This window comes from Staurois parvus, unplaced genomic scaffold (assembly GCF_062004578.1).
Source record: "Staurois parvus isolate SC_StPar_1 unplaced genomic scaffold, SC_StPar_1.0 ptg000415l, whole genome shotgun sequence".
In the NCBI taxonomy this organism is placed as follows: domain Eukaryota; kingdom Metazoa; phylum Chordata; class Amphibia; order Anura; family Ranidae; genus Staurois; species Staurois parvus.
Window position 1 is genome coordinate 2,473,277 of NW_028318211.1, and position 18,449 is coordinate 2,491,725.

An 18,449-nucleotide genomic window follows, 5' to 3' on the forward strand; every position below is an offset into this window, starting at 1 on the left:
AGAGGAGAGCCGGTAATCAGCTTTACTCAGAGGGGACATGTGCACTGATGATCAGTGTGCCCTGAAGATCTGTGTAGCCCCAGCACTGCCACCAGCCAGTGCCCATCAATGCCACATATCAGTGCCCATCTGAGCTGCTTTTCAGTGCCGCCTATCAGTGCCATATGAGTGCTGCCTTTCAGTGTCCATCAGTGATGCCTGACAATGCCCATCAGTGCCACCTGTGTCCATCAGTGCAGCCTATCAGTGCCCATCACTGCAGCCTCATTAGCGCACATCAGTGAAGGAAAAAAATCACTTATTTACTAAGTTTTATAAGAAAAACTAAGAAAAAAAATGTTTTCAAAATTTTCAGTGGTTTTTGGTTTGTTTAGCCCCAGAGGTGATTAAATACCACCAAAAGAAAGCTCTATCTGTCTAAAAAAAATGAAACAAATTTCATATGGGTACAGTGTTGCATGACCGCGCATTTGTCATTCAAAGTGTGACAGCGCTGAAAGCTGAAATTTGGCCTGGGCAGGAAGGGGGTATAAGTGCCCTGTAGGCGAGTGGTTGAAGGAGGTAAGGTTTGTTAGCCAAACCGCATCTGTCTTTAATCAGATGCAGGCGTTGTTTGGGTATTCTGACAGCCACTGGAGCCAGCTATCAGAATACAATAGCCAGCAGTGGAGATTCGTACATCTGCACTGTTTAATGTGCAGGCTGAACAAAACAAAATCTATAAATTTATGGTCAGCTCAACTCTATGAACTGAAGCTAACAGCGATGTCTGTCTAATCACAGATGAATAAGTATGAACAAGTCCTGAAAGACTTTATGGGCTAAAATGTTCATTAAGCACATTATCTATCTTTATTGGCAAACTAGACATGAAGTCTCAACATCTGGCCAAAAGTCAAAGACAATTTCATAAGTACAATATAATTGTATAAAACTGTATTAGATTATTTCCACACAATGTTTATTATACTGAATATATATTTTTAACATGTACTATTTGATACATGGTTAATTTTTGTTTCACATTGTGGCTTACCTTCGCCACTGTCCATTGGGTTTGTTGTCCTCTCACTAGCTGGATCCACAGCAGTGGTGGCTAAAGAGCTATCACTGTACACATCACTTCGACTAGCATCACGAACACTGTCTCTTGAACTGAATCGGACTCGAGAAGAGGAGCTGAGATCTGGGCTACTATCTGATATACCACCTAGATCATCCATCTTCGTCGGAGTTACAGTAAACCTCACTGACGCCATTTTGGGAGGCATTGGCGCCAACTCCTCGCTGTTTGCGGCCACCTTTCCACCTAAACAAGTGATATATAAGATGTTATAAAAGACTAAATATGAAAACAATAAATGCAGCCTTTTTCAACAATTTTGTCCCAGAGGAATCCTTGAATTATTTTCAGGTCTTGAGAAACTCCTGCTAAAACCAATTCATTGAGGGTCAGAAGAAAAGTGCCAATTACATTTGTGGCCATTTAGAACAATGCCCCTCTTACAGTGATGGTCAGATTGCCACCCTTACAGACACCTAAAAAGATCACTGATATCATACAATTGGTTCTGCCAAGGTGAGTTAGATCCTAGAGCTATCTAGGCACCATCTCATAGGAGATCAATCAGTCACCACTCCAGGAAACCCTTGCAACCTCTGGAGGAACCTTATGATTCCATGGAACCCTGGTTGAGAATGGCTGAATAAATGTAACTAAATTTATGAAATTTTCAGAAAAACATTAGCAAAAATAAATCATTTCCAACATAAAAGCAAACTAAGACTTCATGATAGCCTTGGGAAAAAAAACAATTCTTTGGGGGGCAGAGGAACAAATGCCCTTTACATTGGTATCCAGTAGGAAGATTCCCCCTCCCCCTTACAGTGGTGGTCAGGATGTGGCCCTTACATACAGCTAAAAAAATTGCTGGTGTCATGCAACTGGCTCTGTCAAGTTGTGATGGTCCTGGAACTACCCAGGCAGCATCAGATGGGAGGTCAATTAGTCACATCTTGGTGAACCTTTAGGAACCTCTGGAGGAACCCTGTATGAGAATGGCAGAATAAATCGAATCAAAAGCTATCATTTTCAGAAACACATAATCACTAATGAATAATATTCAACATAAAGGCAAACTACCACCTGACATCAGGCTTGGGGAAAATGTCTGTGAAAATCAACAGGGGTCAGAAGAACAAATACCCCCTTACATTTGTATCCAGTGGAAAGAATGGCTCCCTTAGAGCTCATTTACACTTGCTTCAAAATGTGGCATTGGACATGCATTTTAAAGCACTCTGAATACCAATCAAAGCACCTGTCACTAAACAAAATGGTAAGTTTACAGTCCTGTTTACATGTTGCTTTGCTTCGCAAAAATTAAACCCATACTGCTTTTTTGGAACTCCAAAGTGTCTCCAAAGCCTCCATAGAAGCCTATGACAAAGCTCGCTTACAGCACTGGCAGCTTTTGAGGGGCTTTTATTTATAGTTAGCTTTGCTTTGTTTTGGAGATATTGCAGGTATGAGATATCCCAGAATATACTGGGAAACCAACAAGTAAACCAGAAATACGTCATCAGTAGTCACTGCTGGTTCATGTGTATATATTCTGGAAGTGTCTGGTGCAGATGGTACAGCTGGTGTGCAGCGTGGAGCAGCAGGAAGGTGAGTGGGGTCTGGACCAGAGCAACTGAGCAACTAGCAGAGGGCACACGTTGTGAGCAACGTGGAAGTGCTATAGCAGAAAATGAGAGGGGATCTAGGAGAGAGAGGACTGAGAAGCAGAGGATCAGCAGAGCTGGGAGACCTAAGCAGGAGAAACTAGCAATGTCACAGGTGGTGCACAGCATGGGAAAGATAGGGGGAGGTGAGCAGGGACTATCGAGAGAGGAGGATCAGCAAACCAGAGAATCAGTAGAGCTGGAGGTTACTACTGAGCAGGGGATCATCAGAGCTGGAGATTACTACTGAGTGGGGGATCAGCAAAACTGGGGGTACTACTGAGTGGGGCATCAGCAGAGCTAACAAGCTGAGGATCTGAGAAGGGAGGTACCAATGAGCTGGGGATCTGCTGAACAAGGCTAGTAATGAGCTGGTGATCTGCTGAACAAGGCTAGTAATGAGCTGGGGATCTGCTGAACAAGGCTAGTAATGAGCTGGGGATGTGCTGTGTGGGGATACTACTGAGTGGGTGTTCTACTGGGCCCCTTTAAAACAAATAGACAATTAACACACATAGGGCATGTGCCAAGCTTCATTAAAGCTTCAAAAAAGCATCACCAAAGCATCATCTAAGCACTACGAAAGCATCATGGAAGCATCAAAAACACATAAAAAAAGCATGTTGAAGCTGTAGATGCTTTAATGTGTGTTAAAGTTGAAGCAAGTGTAAAAGCCCTTTAAAGTGGTGGTCAGAATGCCATCTCTACAAACAGCTAAAAAGATCATTGGTGTTATGCAACCGACTCTGCCAAGTGGTTTTTGGTCCTGGAACTATCCAAACATCATCAGATGGGAGGTCAATCAGCCACAGCACAAGGAACCTCCTGGAGGAACCCTACAGTTCCATGGAAGCCTGGATAAGAATGGCTGAATAAATGTAATTCAATTGTATCTTTTTCAGAACACAAAATCCCAAATGAATTAGTTCCAACGTAAAGGGCAAACGAAGACCTAACGTCAGCCTTAACCACATCAACCTAATAGGAACGTATATGTATCTATGTATATGTTGTTACGAAACAGATCTTTAGTGGACAACGAAAAGCATAAGCCAACCTGGACACTAAAGAAACACAAGTTCAACCTAAAAGAAGTCACCATAGAACATTACATTAGGAAAAACAGTTTCTGGAAAGACAGAGAGATAAAGAAAATCCATAACAAGAAAAGAAACATGTATTACCCCAAAAGAAACCAAAAAGGGAAGTTGAGAGAGCGGAAGGACCAAGAGCACAGCTTTATCCAGGAATTAGAAGAGTGTAGAAGATGAAGAGAAGACCTCTGGTGAGCAGTGCCAATCCAGCCTGGAGCAATGATGACAAGAGGAAAGAAAGAAAGTCCCAGGGCGCAATTCCAGGGGGCAGCCAGAGAAGACTTGTCTCTATTTTGGTATATGAGACTATAGGTGGTGGGTGGGGTGTCCAGTATATTAGAAGGTAGGGGGCGTGTATACAGGAACAGGCTACAAATACACTAAGACGGGGATTAGCAGACAGGCAATGAAGGAGGGATGACACGGAGGGGAGAAAAGGACAGGAAAACACCAGGGGGTGTCAGGAGGATAGGGACAAGACAATAACACAAGAGAGGGGAGCAGCTGCAGAGACGGGCACGCGCATGGACGCTTTTTTATGCATAATATACTGGACGAAGCCGGTGCAGAAGTGCGTGGGCGCGCTTGTTAGAATAATGATAGGGGAGCGCGCTTCGCTAGTCGTGCGTAGTCGTGTCCGCGCAGGTCGGGAGCGCGCTCAGCTGGTGTACCGTGAAGCGGAGTGGGGTTCCCGGATGGTGGAGAGGCTAGGGCTCCCCTCTGTAGACGTGCTAGCTGTATAGATGGTGTCAGTAAGAGATAAATGGAGCCTGAGGAAGGGCAGGAAGTGGGGGAACGCCTGAGCTGTCAGTGAAATCACACTTCTGGTGTATGAGCAGACACAAAGGGAAATGCTCCAACACCAGGCACCAGATGGAGGGTGTGGCTGTACTAGGCCTGTTAACTCAGCAGAAGGCACTGTTTAATGTACTCCTCATGTATAGACACAAATACTACGAATAAGCTGCTCTAATGATGGCTCCCCACCTCTGGCTGCTGCAGGGATCTTCTATATCTTGCCTTAACTTAGGCAGTGGTCTGCCAGCACTGAGCAGGGCCTTTTCTCAGAGAATGGGGGCATTAGCTCCCCACTTCTGAGTCACCCCTTGTCTCTGCCCCCTACCCACCCCCTCTGAGCATTGTCCCTTGTCTCCACCCCCTACCCACCTCTGTGCACTATCCCTTGTCTCCACCCCCTACCCACCTCTGCACTGTCCCTTGTCTCCACCCCCTACCCACCCCTGTGCACTATCCCTTGTCTCCACCCCCTACCCACCTCTGCACTGTCCCTTGTCTCCACCCCTTACCCACCTCCGAGCACTGTCCCTTGTCTCCACCCCCTACCCACCTCTGCACTGTCCCTTGTCTCCACCCCCTACCCACCTCTGCACTGTCCCTTGTCTCCACCCCCTACCCACCCCTGTGCACTATCCCTTGTCTCCACCCCCTACCCACCCCTGTGCACTATCCCTTGTCTCCACCCCCTACCCACCTCTGCACTGTCCCTTGTCTCCACCCCCTACCCACCTCTGCACTGTCCCTTGTCTCCACTTCTGAGCACTGTCCCTTGTCTCCACCCCCTACCCACCTCCGAGCAATGTCCCTTGACTCCACCCCCTACCCACCTGCAAACACTGCCCCTAATCTCCACCCCCTACCTACCTCTGAGCAATGTCCCTTGACTCCTCCCCCTACCCACCCCTGAGCACCATCCCTTGTCTCCACCCCCTACCCACCTCCGAGCAATGTCCCTTGACTCACCTCCCTACCCACCTTCAGCCACTGTCCCTAATCTCCACCTCCGAGCAACATCCTTGGCTCCACCCCCTACCCACCTTCGACCACTGCCCCTAATCTCCACCCTCTACCCACCTTCCAGCACTGTCCCTCATCTCTACCCACTTCCGACCACTGTCCCTTGTCTCCACCCACCTCCAAGCAATGTCCCTGCTCTCCACTCCCTACCTAACTCTGACCACTGTCCCTCGTCTCCCCCTTACACACCTCCAAGCAACGTCCCTTGACTCCATCCCCTACCCACCTCCGAGCACCATTTCTTGTCTCCACCCCTAACCACCTTCGAGCACCGTCCCTCATCTCCACCCCCTACCCACCTCCGACCACTGTCCCTTGTCTCCACCCACCTCCAAGCAATGTCCCTGCTCTCCACCCCCTACCCAGCTCCGACCACTGTCCCTCGTCTCCCCCTTACACTCCTCCGAGCAATATCCCTTGACTCCACCCCCTACCCACCTTCGAGCACTGTCCCTCATCTCCACCCCCTACCCACTTCTGACCACTGTCCCTTGTCTACACTCCCTACCCACCTCTGAGCACCATTGCTTGTCTCCGCCCTCTACCCACCTTCGAGCAACGTCCCTTGACTCCACCCCCTACCCACCTTGCTCCATCTCCACCCCTTGCCCACCTCAGATCACTGTCCCTTGTCTCCACCCCTTACCCACCTCTGGGCACCATTCATTGACTCCACCCCTACCCACTTCTGAGCACCATCCCTTGTCTCCACCCCCTACCCATCTTTGAGCACAATTTCTTGTCTCCACCTCCTACCCACCTCTGAGCAACGTCCCTTGACTCCACCCCCTACCCACCTTTGAGAACCGTCTCTCATCTCTACCCCCTACCCATCTCCCAGTACTGCACCTTTTGGAGAATAAATAACCAGTGGACTGTATGGAATTTGTTAATGTTAACAATAAAAATAGTAAAATAGATCCTCTGCAACCAGCAACAACATATCCCCTCAGCAACAATACACACCTAGCAACAATAGATCCACCCCAGCAACAGAAGACCCCTCTCCACAACAGTAGATTCCCCCCAGCAACAATAGTTACCACCCTAAAACAATAGATGCCCCAGCAACAGCAGATCCACACCAGCAACAATTGAATTCCCAGCAACAATAGATTCACCTCAGCAACAATAAATCCCCCAACATAATAGACCCCCTTCAACAAAATATACCACCAAGCAGCAATACAATCACCCCAGCAACAATATAACCCCGACAGCAACAATAGATTCCCAGCAGCCAGCAACAATAGACTCCTCCCTCAACAGTAGATACCCCTAGCAACAACTGACCCCCCCACAAGAAACATAGAACCCAGTCCCCTAGGAACAAGATACCCCCACCAGCAACAATAGATCTAGCAATTAACAATAGACCCCCAGCAACAATAGATCCCTCCACAACATGAGATCCCACAGCAACAATAGATTCCCTAGCAACACTAGACCCCAGCAACAATACATCCCCCAGCAACAATGGATCCTCCCACAACAAAAAATCCCCCCCAGCAACAGCAAATCCACTTTAGCAACATTAGACAACTAGGTCACCCCAGCAACAATGAACTCCTGCCAGCAACAATATAGTTCCCAACAGCCAACTTCAATAGACCTTCAGTAGCCAGCAATAATGAACCCCTCCTTTAACAGTAGATCCCCCAGCAACATACAGTAAAACCCACTTTCCCCAGGAAGAATAGATCCCCTACTATCAACAATAGACCTCCCCAGAAACAACAGAGCTCCCAGCAACAATAGATCTCCCAGCAGCCAGCATCAATAGAGCCTCCAGCACCCCTTGCCATTGCATACATTGAGTGCTGGTGGTAGATTGCTTTTCAGAGGGCATTTGACAGAGGGTGAGAAGTATGCCACCTCCTCAGGGCTCATTTCAATCCTCAAAATACTGCACCACTGTGTTCATTTCATACAATTGCAGTGCAGGCCAATTCACTTGAATGGGTCACATCTGATGGAGGAATGGCCAGCCGAAAGTGGCATGCCATAGAATTTTTCTCATAAGGACTCATAGCCGCCGCATTTGCTAATGCGTACAAGCCCTAAAAGTCTCACTTTGTGTAACAAATGCTGCAGGATCCAGAGATGGGGCACACCTTATTAAAGCCAACTTATTTTTACAGTGCAAATGGCCAAAAAATCATTTTTAACCATTTTTCAGCTTTAGGCTCCATTTACACTGCAGCTGATAAACTCACGTTCAGGACATTTTTTGTGTTTTTTTTCAGCAGCCCCTGAACTCTCCCTAATGTTTTCCTATGTGTCCATGTACACATAGTCGTTTACAGTCATTTACAGGCGGTTGAATTTACAGTCGTTTTTTTTGAACGCACCAAACTTGAGCTCAGGAGTAGATTTTATCAGCGTTTCAAATGCCAAATGCTTATAAACGCGTGTAAATGCGGCTAACTGCGTTTATAAGCGTTTGTGTTTAGAAGTGTTTTGTAACTGTTCCATATCCAAATGCTGTCCAGAGCCTTTTTTCATCAGAAATGCATGTAAAGAGTTTTCCATGTATTCAAATGGACCCAGTACACCAGCGCAGTCAGTTCCAGGTTTTGTGTGACGGAAAAAATAGTAGAACGTGCTGCATTATGCTCATGATGGGATCCATACAGGGGCGGACTGACCATTTGGAAACTCGGGCACTGCCCAAGGACCCGGGGTCAGTAGGGGGCCCCATGAGATGCCCCTGGTACCTTTTTCATAGGCATTTTTGAGTTTGGGCAAGGACACAGGGGCCCCATGATCCCCTATTGCCCCGGGGCCCCATGAGTTGTCACTCCGCCCCTGGATCCATAGTGCATACAACCAGAAAAGACAGGCCATCTCATCACATACTGCTCTCTCTGCTTCTGCTCTATTTCTCTCAAAATGTCTGAAATACTTAATTTTGTACTGTGTTTCTGGGCATTTTGGAAGGTCTCCTGATGTTATCTTTAAAAAACGCTTCTAAACGCAAACGCGCATAAACGTGGTATGCAAATGCGGCTAAACAGATGTTTTTTAACCTACATTTTCCAGCAGTCAGTTTCCATCGTTCAGAAGTGTTTTCCAAACATCCCATGTATATGGAGCCTAAGACCCTGTTCACGCCAGCTAGCTGTGGTGAACATCCAGCCACTGGTGAGCACTATGAAACAGTGCTGATGAGCTGATCTCAGCACATTGCACTGTTTACTTTTATAACACAACTTTATTGGGATATGAAAAAGTGCAATTGTATTCACTGCAGCAGCATTCAGGATCACCAACAAAGTGACAGTTCTGTTCACCACAGCCATCATCACCATTACAGAGCCAATGAGCCCTTTTCATTTGTTTGCCGCCAGACTAAGATGACATTCTAGGAAATTGTATTGTAGTGCAAGTAGGAATTGTAGGAGCTAAGCCCAAGACCTGGTGAAGCAGAATTCAAAAACGTGTTGGATACTGCTTTTTTACTTGCTGTCACTTCATTGTCAAGAATAAATGTACAGTATATAGACTTTTGAGCTGATCATTTGGTGTTTTATCTCTTGCTCATTCAAATTTAAAGTGGAACGTCAGTGAAAAATGGAAGTTCTGCTCTTCCTCCTCTTACCCCCTTCTGTTTTTGAAGCATAATTTATTGGGGGTTGGAGAGGGCACCTCTTTTTCACAGGTACCCACTCCCCACTTCTACTGGAATCACCTAGGCGACTGCACCGAACGTTCACCTCCCTCCCTGTCCTCAACTTTCTGGGACATGGTTACAGAAGGCTGCGGGACCAATCACACAGCACAGTGCTGCTTGTGCATGTGCAGTAGAGAGCATTGCGGCTTCACAGCTGGCTTACCACATTCAGCTTAGCAGTCCCACAGCCTTCTTGGACCTGTGACATGTCCCAGAAGGTTGTGGGTGGGGGAGGATAAATTCTGACGGCTCTGCCATGGTGATCCAACTGGAAGTGGGAGAGTGTATCTTTTTTTTAAACCAGGTACCCGCTCCCCACCCACAGCCCAAAAAACTGGCAAGCATAGAAGAGGAAAATGTTCAATTTCCTTTCATAACATCAGCATTGTAAATACAATACAAACAATATCTATTTTTGACAATCCAATATAATACTTGAAAAATATCCTTTCATATTGTGAGTGCTGCCCGTCGACTTCTATCTCTTTCCACAATTTCCTGGATTTCCTTCTCCTCTGCTGTTTACCTTCAATATCTAAGGACTACATACCCCACCTTGGCGGTGATTCCTGTAGTGACTCCGCCTCCTGAAGCTCCTCTTCTCAGCATCTCCGTAGTTCAGAAGGCAGGCTCTGTGAAATGTGTGACACAGCAGTGCCTACTCACAGGGCATAGTGATTACCTGTCACAGAATTCAAGGAAATAAATGTGTGGAGATCTTCAAAAAGTAGGTTTACAAATTTCAAGTTCATTTAGATTAATTGTACTAGGATACAAATAACTGAAATACGAGCAAATGAATACATGATTTGACTTTTTGGATATGCTTTCTTTAGGGCAGCATGTGACCAGGGATGAATGCCCAGAATGCAAGCAGCCTGCATTTCCTGCATTTGTCGCTGTGTGCCTACTACCATAAACTTAAATACCACTAGGTGATGTCAGTCTCTCATAGACAAGGAAGGGAGGTCTGGTGCTACAACCTGACAGCCAGTATTAGGTGGAAGCAGACAAATGGGTGCCAGATCATCAACCACACTACTGTTGTAGCTTGAGTCCATACAAATCGATTGACACCCCAGAGAGCTGTAGTAAAATCTTCCTTTTATTAACCCATCCACAGGGATAAAAACTCACAGAAAAGTTGACACGTTTCTGCCCAAAAGGGCCTTAATCATAACAAACGTTAATGGTGAAACAGCACATTATATGGAAAATGCCTGTTGAGGAAGGGGGAGTAGCAGAGAGTGCAAAGAATGAACTCCTTACAGCTTGAGTGTCTGCATAGCATTATGCTCACTCCACCTTTCACAAGTACTCCCTGGTTACAAATAAAACAAATTGTTACAGAACGTTAGAAAAGTAAAATGTTACAAAAGTGTTAGCAAAATATTGTCAGGAGAAACTAACAAAGAGAAGAGTTCTACACAAAGAGGATGCTGCACAGAGAAAGGTAAAGTGGTTTAGTTCCGGTTCACACTGATGCGGTGTGGGATTCGCACAAAATTCGGTGTGTTTCCCACACCACATCAAAATTGCACCCCGTTCATGTGAACAGCTGTGGGTGTCTATGTTAAGTTAATGACACCCCAAAAAGGTTTGCAGAACACAGTGCGATTGGGTGAATTGGATCGCACCCATGCGATTCAATTTCAGTGTACGAAAAAAAGGTGCGTGCACCTTTCCTGCGGTTACAGTTCAATTTCAGGTGCAATTTGAGTCATACAAAATGAATGGCTGAAATCACACTGAAAAGAATCGCATGTGATTTTAACAGGAATGTGGTGCATTTCCTGTCTGAATCACATGCGGTTTCCCACACTGTAATAGTGTGAAGCGGTCTTTAATGGGGATGGGAACCAGAAAAAAGCCCTTGCAATATTATCTAAGTTTTCAGGTCAAATCTGTGATTTAACCCTTGTGGTATCCAGGAACGTGATAAAAAAATCCACAGGGCTTCTCTTTGCAATAAGTGTCTAGTATCTAATAAGGATCCACTGGATACACAGATTTTTATTTCTTCTAATCACTGCTACGCTGAATGTACCTCAGTGTGCATACACCATTCAAAAGAATTCCATGCATTTGTATGTGTTCAGAATTGTCCTACAAATGCATACAATTGCATGCCTGTGTAGATGAGGTCTTAGTTGTCACTTGCACAAGTATTCTCAGAGGTTCGAAATTTGTAATTTGTATTTAAGTTTTAAGCCTTATGCATATGGGTGCCTGGGGCCATACAACTTAAAGTTCAGATGTATTCCCCCACCCTGTAGTCATAGGTTCTGCGTACAGCCATCGATTTCTATAGACACGTGTCCTGAATTTTACATTGTACAGCAGCAGACACCTCTGGGCTAGAGGCCCTAGTCCTGCTGAAAATGGTCCCCAGGAAAAATAGAGAGTGAATTGCCCTAGTGGAGATACAGACAGCAATAAAAACGCTATAAGGGTTCCAACACATTCTTGCCCTAATCTAAACAAAACAAAAAAAAAACTGTTTTAAAAACAATAGTAAACCTCTTCATGTGTCAAAATGCAAATTTTTTCAAATGTGCTTTTCATATCATTTTTTCCTTGCCTGGTTAAGTCACTGCCATGCAGTAGCTATGGTCACCATCATCCGGACACTTCAGATGGTGGGACTAAAGGACGCTATCAGGTCTGCATATCTTTTCTGCAGACCTTGTATCATAGAGAAGCACTCAGTGTGGAGCATGATAAAGATTTGCTGTGGCTGCCTTTGAAGCAGCTTGTTGTACAAGATAAAGTCTAGGTAAAGAAGCCTAAAGTTCATACAAACATAAGTAATCTGGTTCTGTCTGGGCAATCACCTTATGTCTGAAGGCCCTTAATTGTTGCCTGACCTAGAATTTTCAGGACATGAAGTGATCTTTCCTGGTTGATTGCAGCTCTTTTCTCCTAGATAAAATGGCAATCAGATGCTCTTTCTTCCATGGGTCAAAACATACACTCTCTGGCCACTTTATTAGGTATACCTGGTTACCTGTAAATGATCTTTCCTAAAAAAGATCTTTGCATAGACATGTATGTGTGCATTAAGTAACCATCTACACCGGCCACTTTATTAGGTACACCTTGCTAGTGCCAAGAAAATATCCCCCACACCATTACACCAGCACCACCAGTCTGAACCATTGATACAAAGGCAGGATGGACCCGTGCTTCCTTGTTGCTAACACCAAATTCTGACCCCACCATCTAAATGTTGAAGCAATGAGTCTGCCCATCTCCTCTGACCTCAACAAGACATTTTCATCTACAATTGATGCTCACTGGATATTTCCTCTTTTTCGGACCATTCTCTGTAAACCCTAGTGATGGTTGTGTGTGAAAATCCCATTAGATCAGCAATTTTTGAAAAACTCAGACCAGCCCATCTGCACCAACAACCATGCCATGTTCAAAGTCACTTAAATTCGCTTTCTTCCCCATTCTGATGCTCAGTTTGAACGTCAGCAAGATGTCTCTTACCACATCTAGATGCCTACATGGATTGAGTTCCTGCCATGTGATTGGCTGATTAGCAATTTGTGTTACCAAGCAATTTAACAGGTGTACCCAATAAATTGGCCAGTGAAGGTATAAATATATGAGTCTGCAGATCAGTACAGTTTTAAAATGACCCTGTCATTTATGTGACACAAAACATAAATAATCCAACAAGAGAAGAAGCTGGATGCTCTGGAAAGTTACTTGAGAGAAGCCCTACCTAAAACAGAAATCACAAGCCACAGACCTAGCAAAAGCACTCTCACCAGGTCCTAGCTCTGTTTTGGCATTTACTCCATATGATTGGGATCAACCTATAACATGTCCTCCTCCTATACCTACAGTGAGTGGTGAGGGTGTAGGTTATTGTTCCCGTCAACCAGAGGTCTCCCTTTTCCTCACCATATTATGGGCTATGCTTACTTTCTAACATTTGGAATTGGAGGCAATATGCAATACCCCATTTTGGCACAGTTAGCTGGTATGAGAATGCAAGAACATTTGATTTCCTTAAACATGCGTCCATCTGGAAACCAGTCGTTTTGTGTGCACAAGGGATTCACAAGCCTGTCCCTCTTCTGAAGGAGATGGAGAGGCAATGGTATGATCAGCAGAAATGTTTTGTGAGCTGCTGTGTGATGAAAGATAATGTCCCAACTGTAGGTTGCGACCTTTGGCGCTGTCTCCACAGAAGGAGTTTTCTTGCTCTCAGGTACATTACTACACTGCTCAAAATAATTAAAGGAACACTTTTTAATCGGAATATAGCATCACGTCAATTAAACTCCTGGGATATTGATCTGGTCAGTTATGTAGCAGAGGGGGTTGTTAATCAGTTTCAGCTACTCTAGTGTTAATGAAATTAACAACAGGTACACTAGATGGGCAACAATGAGACAACCCCCAAAACAGAAATGGTTTTACGGGTGAAGGCCACTGACATTTTTTTCACTACTCATCTTTTCTGTTTTTCACTTGTTTTGGATTTGGCTAGGGTCAGTGTCACTACTGGTAGCATGAGGCGATACTTGGACCCTACAGAGTTTGCACAGGCAGTCCAGCTCCTCCAGATGGATGGCACATCAATACCATTGCCAGAAGGTTTGCTGTGTCTCCCAGCACAGTCTCAAGAGCATGGAGGAGATTCCAGGAGACAGGCAGTTACTATAAGAGGGCTGGACAGGGCCGTAGAAGGTCCTTAGCCCATCAGCAGACTGGTATCTGTTCCTTTGTGCAAGGAGGAACGGGGTGAGCACTGCCAGAGCCCTACAAAATGACCTCCAGCAGGCCACTGGTGTGAATGTCTCTGACCAATCAGAAACAGACTTCATGAGGGTGGCTTGAGGGCCCAACATCCTCTAGTGGGCCCTGTGCTCACTGCCCTGCACCATAGAGCTTGATTGGCATTTGCCATTGAACACCAGAATTGGCAGGTCCACTACTGACACCCTGTGATTTTCACAGATGAGAGGAGGTTCACCCTGAGCACATGTGATAGATGTGAAAGGGTGTGGAGAACATTATGCTGCCTGTAACATTGTTCAGCATGACTGTTTCGGTGGTGGGTCAGTAATGGTCTGGGGAGGCATATCCATGGAGGGACGCACAGACCTCTACAGGCTAGACAATGGCACCCTGATTGCCAGTAGGTATCAGGATGAAATCCTTGGACCCATTGTCAGACCCTACGCTGGTGCAGTGGGTCCTGGGTTTCTCCTGGTGCACGACAATGACCGGCCTTGTGGCAAGAGAATGCAGGCAGTTCCTGGAGGATGAAGGAATTGATAGCATTGAATAGCCCCACACTCACCTGACCTAAATCCAATAGAACACCTCTGGGATATCATGTTTCGGTCCATCCGATGACGCCAGGTTGCACCTCATACTGTCCAGGTGCTCAGTAATACACTGGTCCAAATCTGGGAGGAAATAACCCAGGGCACAATCCGTCGTCTCATTAGGAGCATGCCCAGATGACGTTAAGCATGCATACAAGCACGTGGGGGCCATACGAATTACTGAGTGCTATTTTGAGTTGCTGCAATGACATTTCAGCAAAATTGATGAGCCTGTTGCATAATTTTTCACTTTAATTTCCGGGGTGTCTTTGAATTCAGTCCTCTGTAGGTTGATCATTTTCATTTCCATCAAACGATGGGGCATCCCTGTTCCTAACACATTGCCCAGTCCATATGGGTAGTTATCCAGGAGTACAGGTCGTTTTGCACTCCTTTGACCCATTTTCAGCCAACAGCAGGCTTAAGTCCACCTTCGGCTGATATCAGGCTTGGGAAAGATCCCAACCACATGGGCGGAATCCACCCAGATGCCTGGACAGGCACCTGGCTCAGCCTCTCAGCGATCTGTCGAGAGCCTGAGCCAGCCCTTCCATAGCCCAGTGCGTGTTATAGGGGCAGAGCAGGGAGCCAGGGACTGACAGTCATGGATCTCTGTTCAGAGCTGAGGGGAGAACTGAGCGATCAGCAGTGTTTGAATACTCAGTTCTCACTGCAGAGCCAGCGGAGGACAGATGCAGCATCCATCTAGGTGAGTATAAATGTTTGGGTTTTTTTAAGTCCATACTTCTCTTTTAACAACCAGTGAATAGCTGAATGTTAAGGAGCTGGTACATGCCAGTGTCCTTAAAGTAGACCTCATAACTTGAAATTATTATTCTTTAGCGAGAAACATACATTCCACATTAATTATGCTACCAAAATTAGCGTGCTGTAAATTACCTCCAGTAATTGTTCCTATTTCTTCTCGCTGTAGGCTGCCATTTTGCTGAAGCCAAAGCAGCAAATCTATCATCAGATGGCCCGCTACGTTTTCAGGAGTGCCAAAAAATAGAGAGCAATAAGCATATGCAGAGTAGTGTGAAACAGTGTATTACTGGATTTTAAACAGTATAGGCACTTATTTTTGTTTTGTATGCCTATACCTGCAAATAGGGCCAGTCTGAAGTGATCTGGCAGGACTTCAGACTGGACCTATTTGGAGCTGGAGCATGCTGACCACCATGGATGTACAGTGAGGAAAGTTGGGAGCTAGGCACAAGTGTAGTTATCACTGGTTGTTAAGGACACCATCAGGTGCTGGCTACTTAACCAATAAATCGCAGAGCCAGCATGCACCAGTGTCTTTAACAATCAGTGAATAGCTGGATGTTAGGGCTCGTTCACACTTGGCTGTTTTACCAACGCTTACCAAACGCCCCTATAGCGTTTGGCAAGCGTTGGTCCGGCGTTTGTGGGGCGTTATTAACGCTCGGCAAACGCTCCGCAAACGCCGCATGCGCGGTTTAGTGGCGGTTGGTAGGCGTTTGCCGAGCGTTAATAACGCCCCACAAACGCCTATAATACAGTTTGAGTGGTGTTACCGCTCCGCAAACGCCCCGCAACCGCACCGCACCGCAAACGCCGGCCGGGCGTTTGCGGAGCGGCACAATAGACGAGAATAGGAGGCTTCAAAGCCTCCTGACTCGACCAGAGGCGTCCGTTTTGCCGCGACGCAACGCAAACGCTCCCGTTAGAACAGCACCATGTGCTGTAATGTGCAGAATTGGCAGAGGCATTTGGGAAGCGGTAAAAACGCTTCCCAAACGCCTCTCTGCCGCCTGCACACAAGGCTAGTGTGAAGGTAGCCTTAGGGAACCAGAATCCAATGGCGTCCTTAACCAGCTATTCATTTCAAATGTGTTGCACTAAATTTTAATGCTATGCGTTTGTTTTTTTTTAACCAGTTCACTTATTTTTCAAACAGTAGGCTGCAAAGTATTGCACCCATGATCAGCATGCTTACAGTTCATTTAACCACTAGCCTACCGGGCACTTATACCCCCTTCCTGCCCAGGCCAATTTACAGCTTTCAGCGCTGTCACACTTTGAATGACAATTGCGCGGTCAAACAACACTGTACCCATATGAAATTTTTATCATTTTTTTTGTGACAGATAGAGCTTTCTTTTGGTGGTATTTTATCACCTCTGGGTTTTTTATTTTTTCTTAAACAAACCAAAAACCACTAAAAATTTTGAAAAAAAATGTTTTTGTTATAAAATTTTGTAAATAAGTGATTTTTCTCCTTCACTAATGTGCGCTAATGAGGGTGCACTGATGGACACTGATAGATGGCACTGATGTGTATTGACAGGCATCACCGATTGGCACTGACTGGCACCATCGATTGGCATTGATATGTGGCACTGACACGAGTGCTGGTGCTACATTGATCATCAGGGCACACTGATCATCAGTGCCCTGATGATCAGTGTACATGTCCCCTCCACGAAAAGCCGGTTACCGGCTCTCCTCTCAAGCTGTCAGCGTGACAGCTCGAGGATTGAAATGCCGGCATTTCCGTTTACATGTGATCAGCTGTGATTGGACACAGCTGATCACATGACAGAGCCGACATCTTCGACTCTTTCCGTGATCGGTGATCCGCTGTGTTTGAGGGACACAGCGCACCGCCGATCACCGCGCATGCGCAGTGAGAATGGGAGGACGTCAAATAACGTCCTCCCAGAACGAGAGAACCACCTTGCGCCCATCATATTACTATATGGCGGACGGGAGGTGGTTAAACTACAAGCCTGCCACAGTGGAAGACGGGACTTGTAGTTTCTTCATATACAGATTCCTGTGAACAAATGATGCCACCATGCAAGCCATTTTCAAATTGTGACAGTGGCTGCAGAGAGAAGAGCCCCCACTTCCTGTCACACAGAGGCGCTGAAAGGGCGATCTAGAACATGTTACACCCTAAATAAAGTGTAACATGTTCTAAAAGGTGACCTTAGTCTTTAAGGCCTACTTCCATGCGGCTACATGTGTGACAACTGGTACATTTTTGTGCCTCCTTTTTTTAAATATTAACTACTTAGCAGTCTGTTCCAGGTAGGTGACTAAACTCCTTTGGATCAAAATCACAAACATGCATTTTCAAGTATGCCCCCAAAACACATTGCCACAGCTGCTCTCCACACCAGACTCTATCCAGGACTAGCTGACAGGCGAGGGAGTACAGCTACAATCAGCAAAGGAGGCCTTCCCCACGGTGCAGTGTTTGACAGGTATGGGAGCACACTCACCTGTATAGCCAAATGACATCTCAGGTTCTGTGGAGGGTTCCTCTCTTTTACACCATTGACTACCAAATACATGCTCACCTGTGATTCTTACATCATCCTTATGTGAGTGCAATATACTTGTGTTTATTATTCTTAAAAAAAAAAAGTGGGCTGTGCTAGGTCTGTGTACTTTATCTGTTCTTTTCCCTTTTACAAAATGGCAACCCAAGTATTTGATATCATATCCCCCTGATGTCACGTGACCCGGTGACGTAACGCGTAGGGGAGGGGCTCTGACATCACGACGTTGTCTTGGACACAGCACGGCAAGCATAGCAGAAACTGCAGGACAGGCTGAAACTGCCTTACTCTGAAGCCTATGCTAAAAACTCTGTATGGAACTTGCAGCAGCAAATAAAGCCTTAATTTTAAAAGGATAAAGCACTATGATGGTTTTGTTTCTTCATACAATCATCCTGTGATATATTGGAGAGAAATCAGTATAGGAGGAAGGAGACCTTTGGAAGAAAAAGCGAAATATCCATCCAGTCATCAA

At 45.7% G+C, this 18,449-nt stretch overlaps 1 protein-coding gene across 1 annotated transcript in view; it reads right to left on the bottom strand.

Moving 5' to 3' along the window:
* The window catches only part of SLC12A6 (solute carrier family 12 member 6), a 76,188-nt gene extending 71,755 nt beyond the window's left edge, over positions 1-4,433 (bottom strand). Inside the window, exons 1-2 of the mRNA XM_089687032.1 lie at positions 3,912-4,433; positions 1,037-1,309 (exon numbers count right to left, since the gene is read on the bottom strand). Of these exons, the coding sequence (XP_089543158.1) occupies positions 1,037-1,271 (235 nt within the window). The 5' untranslated portion in view covers positions 1,272-1,309; positions 3,912-4,433. The remainder of the gene's footprint in view (positions 1-1,036; positions 1,310-3,911) is intronic.
* Between the last annotated feature and the right edge of the window lie 14,016 nt (positions 4,434-18,449).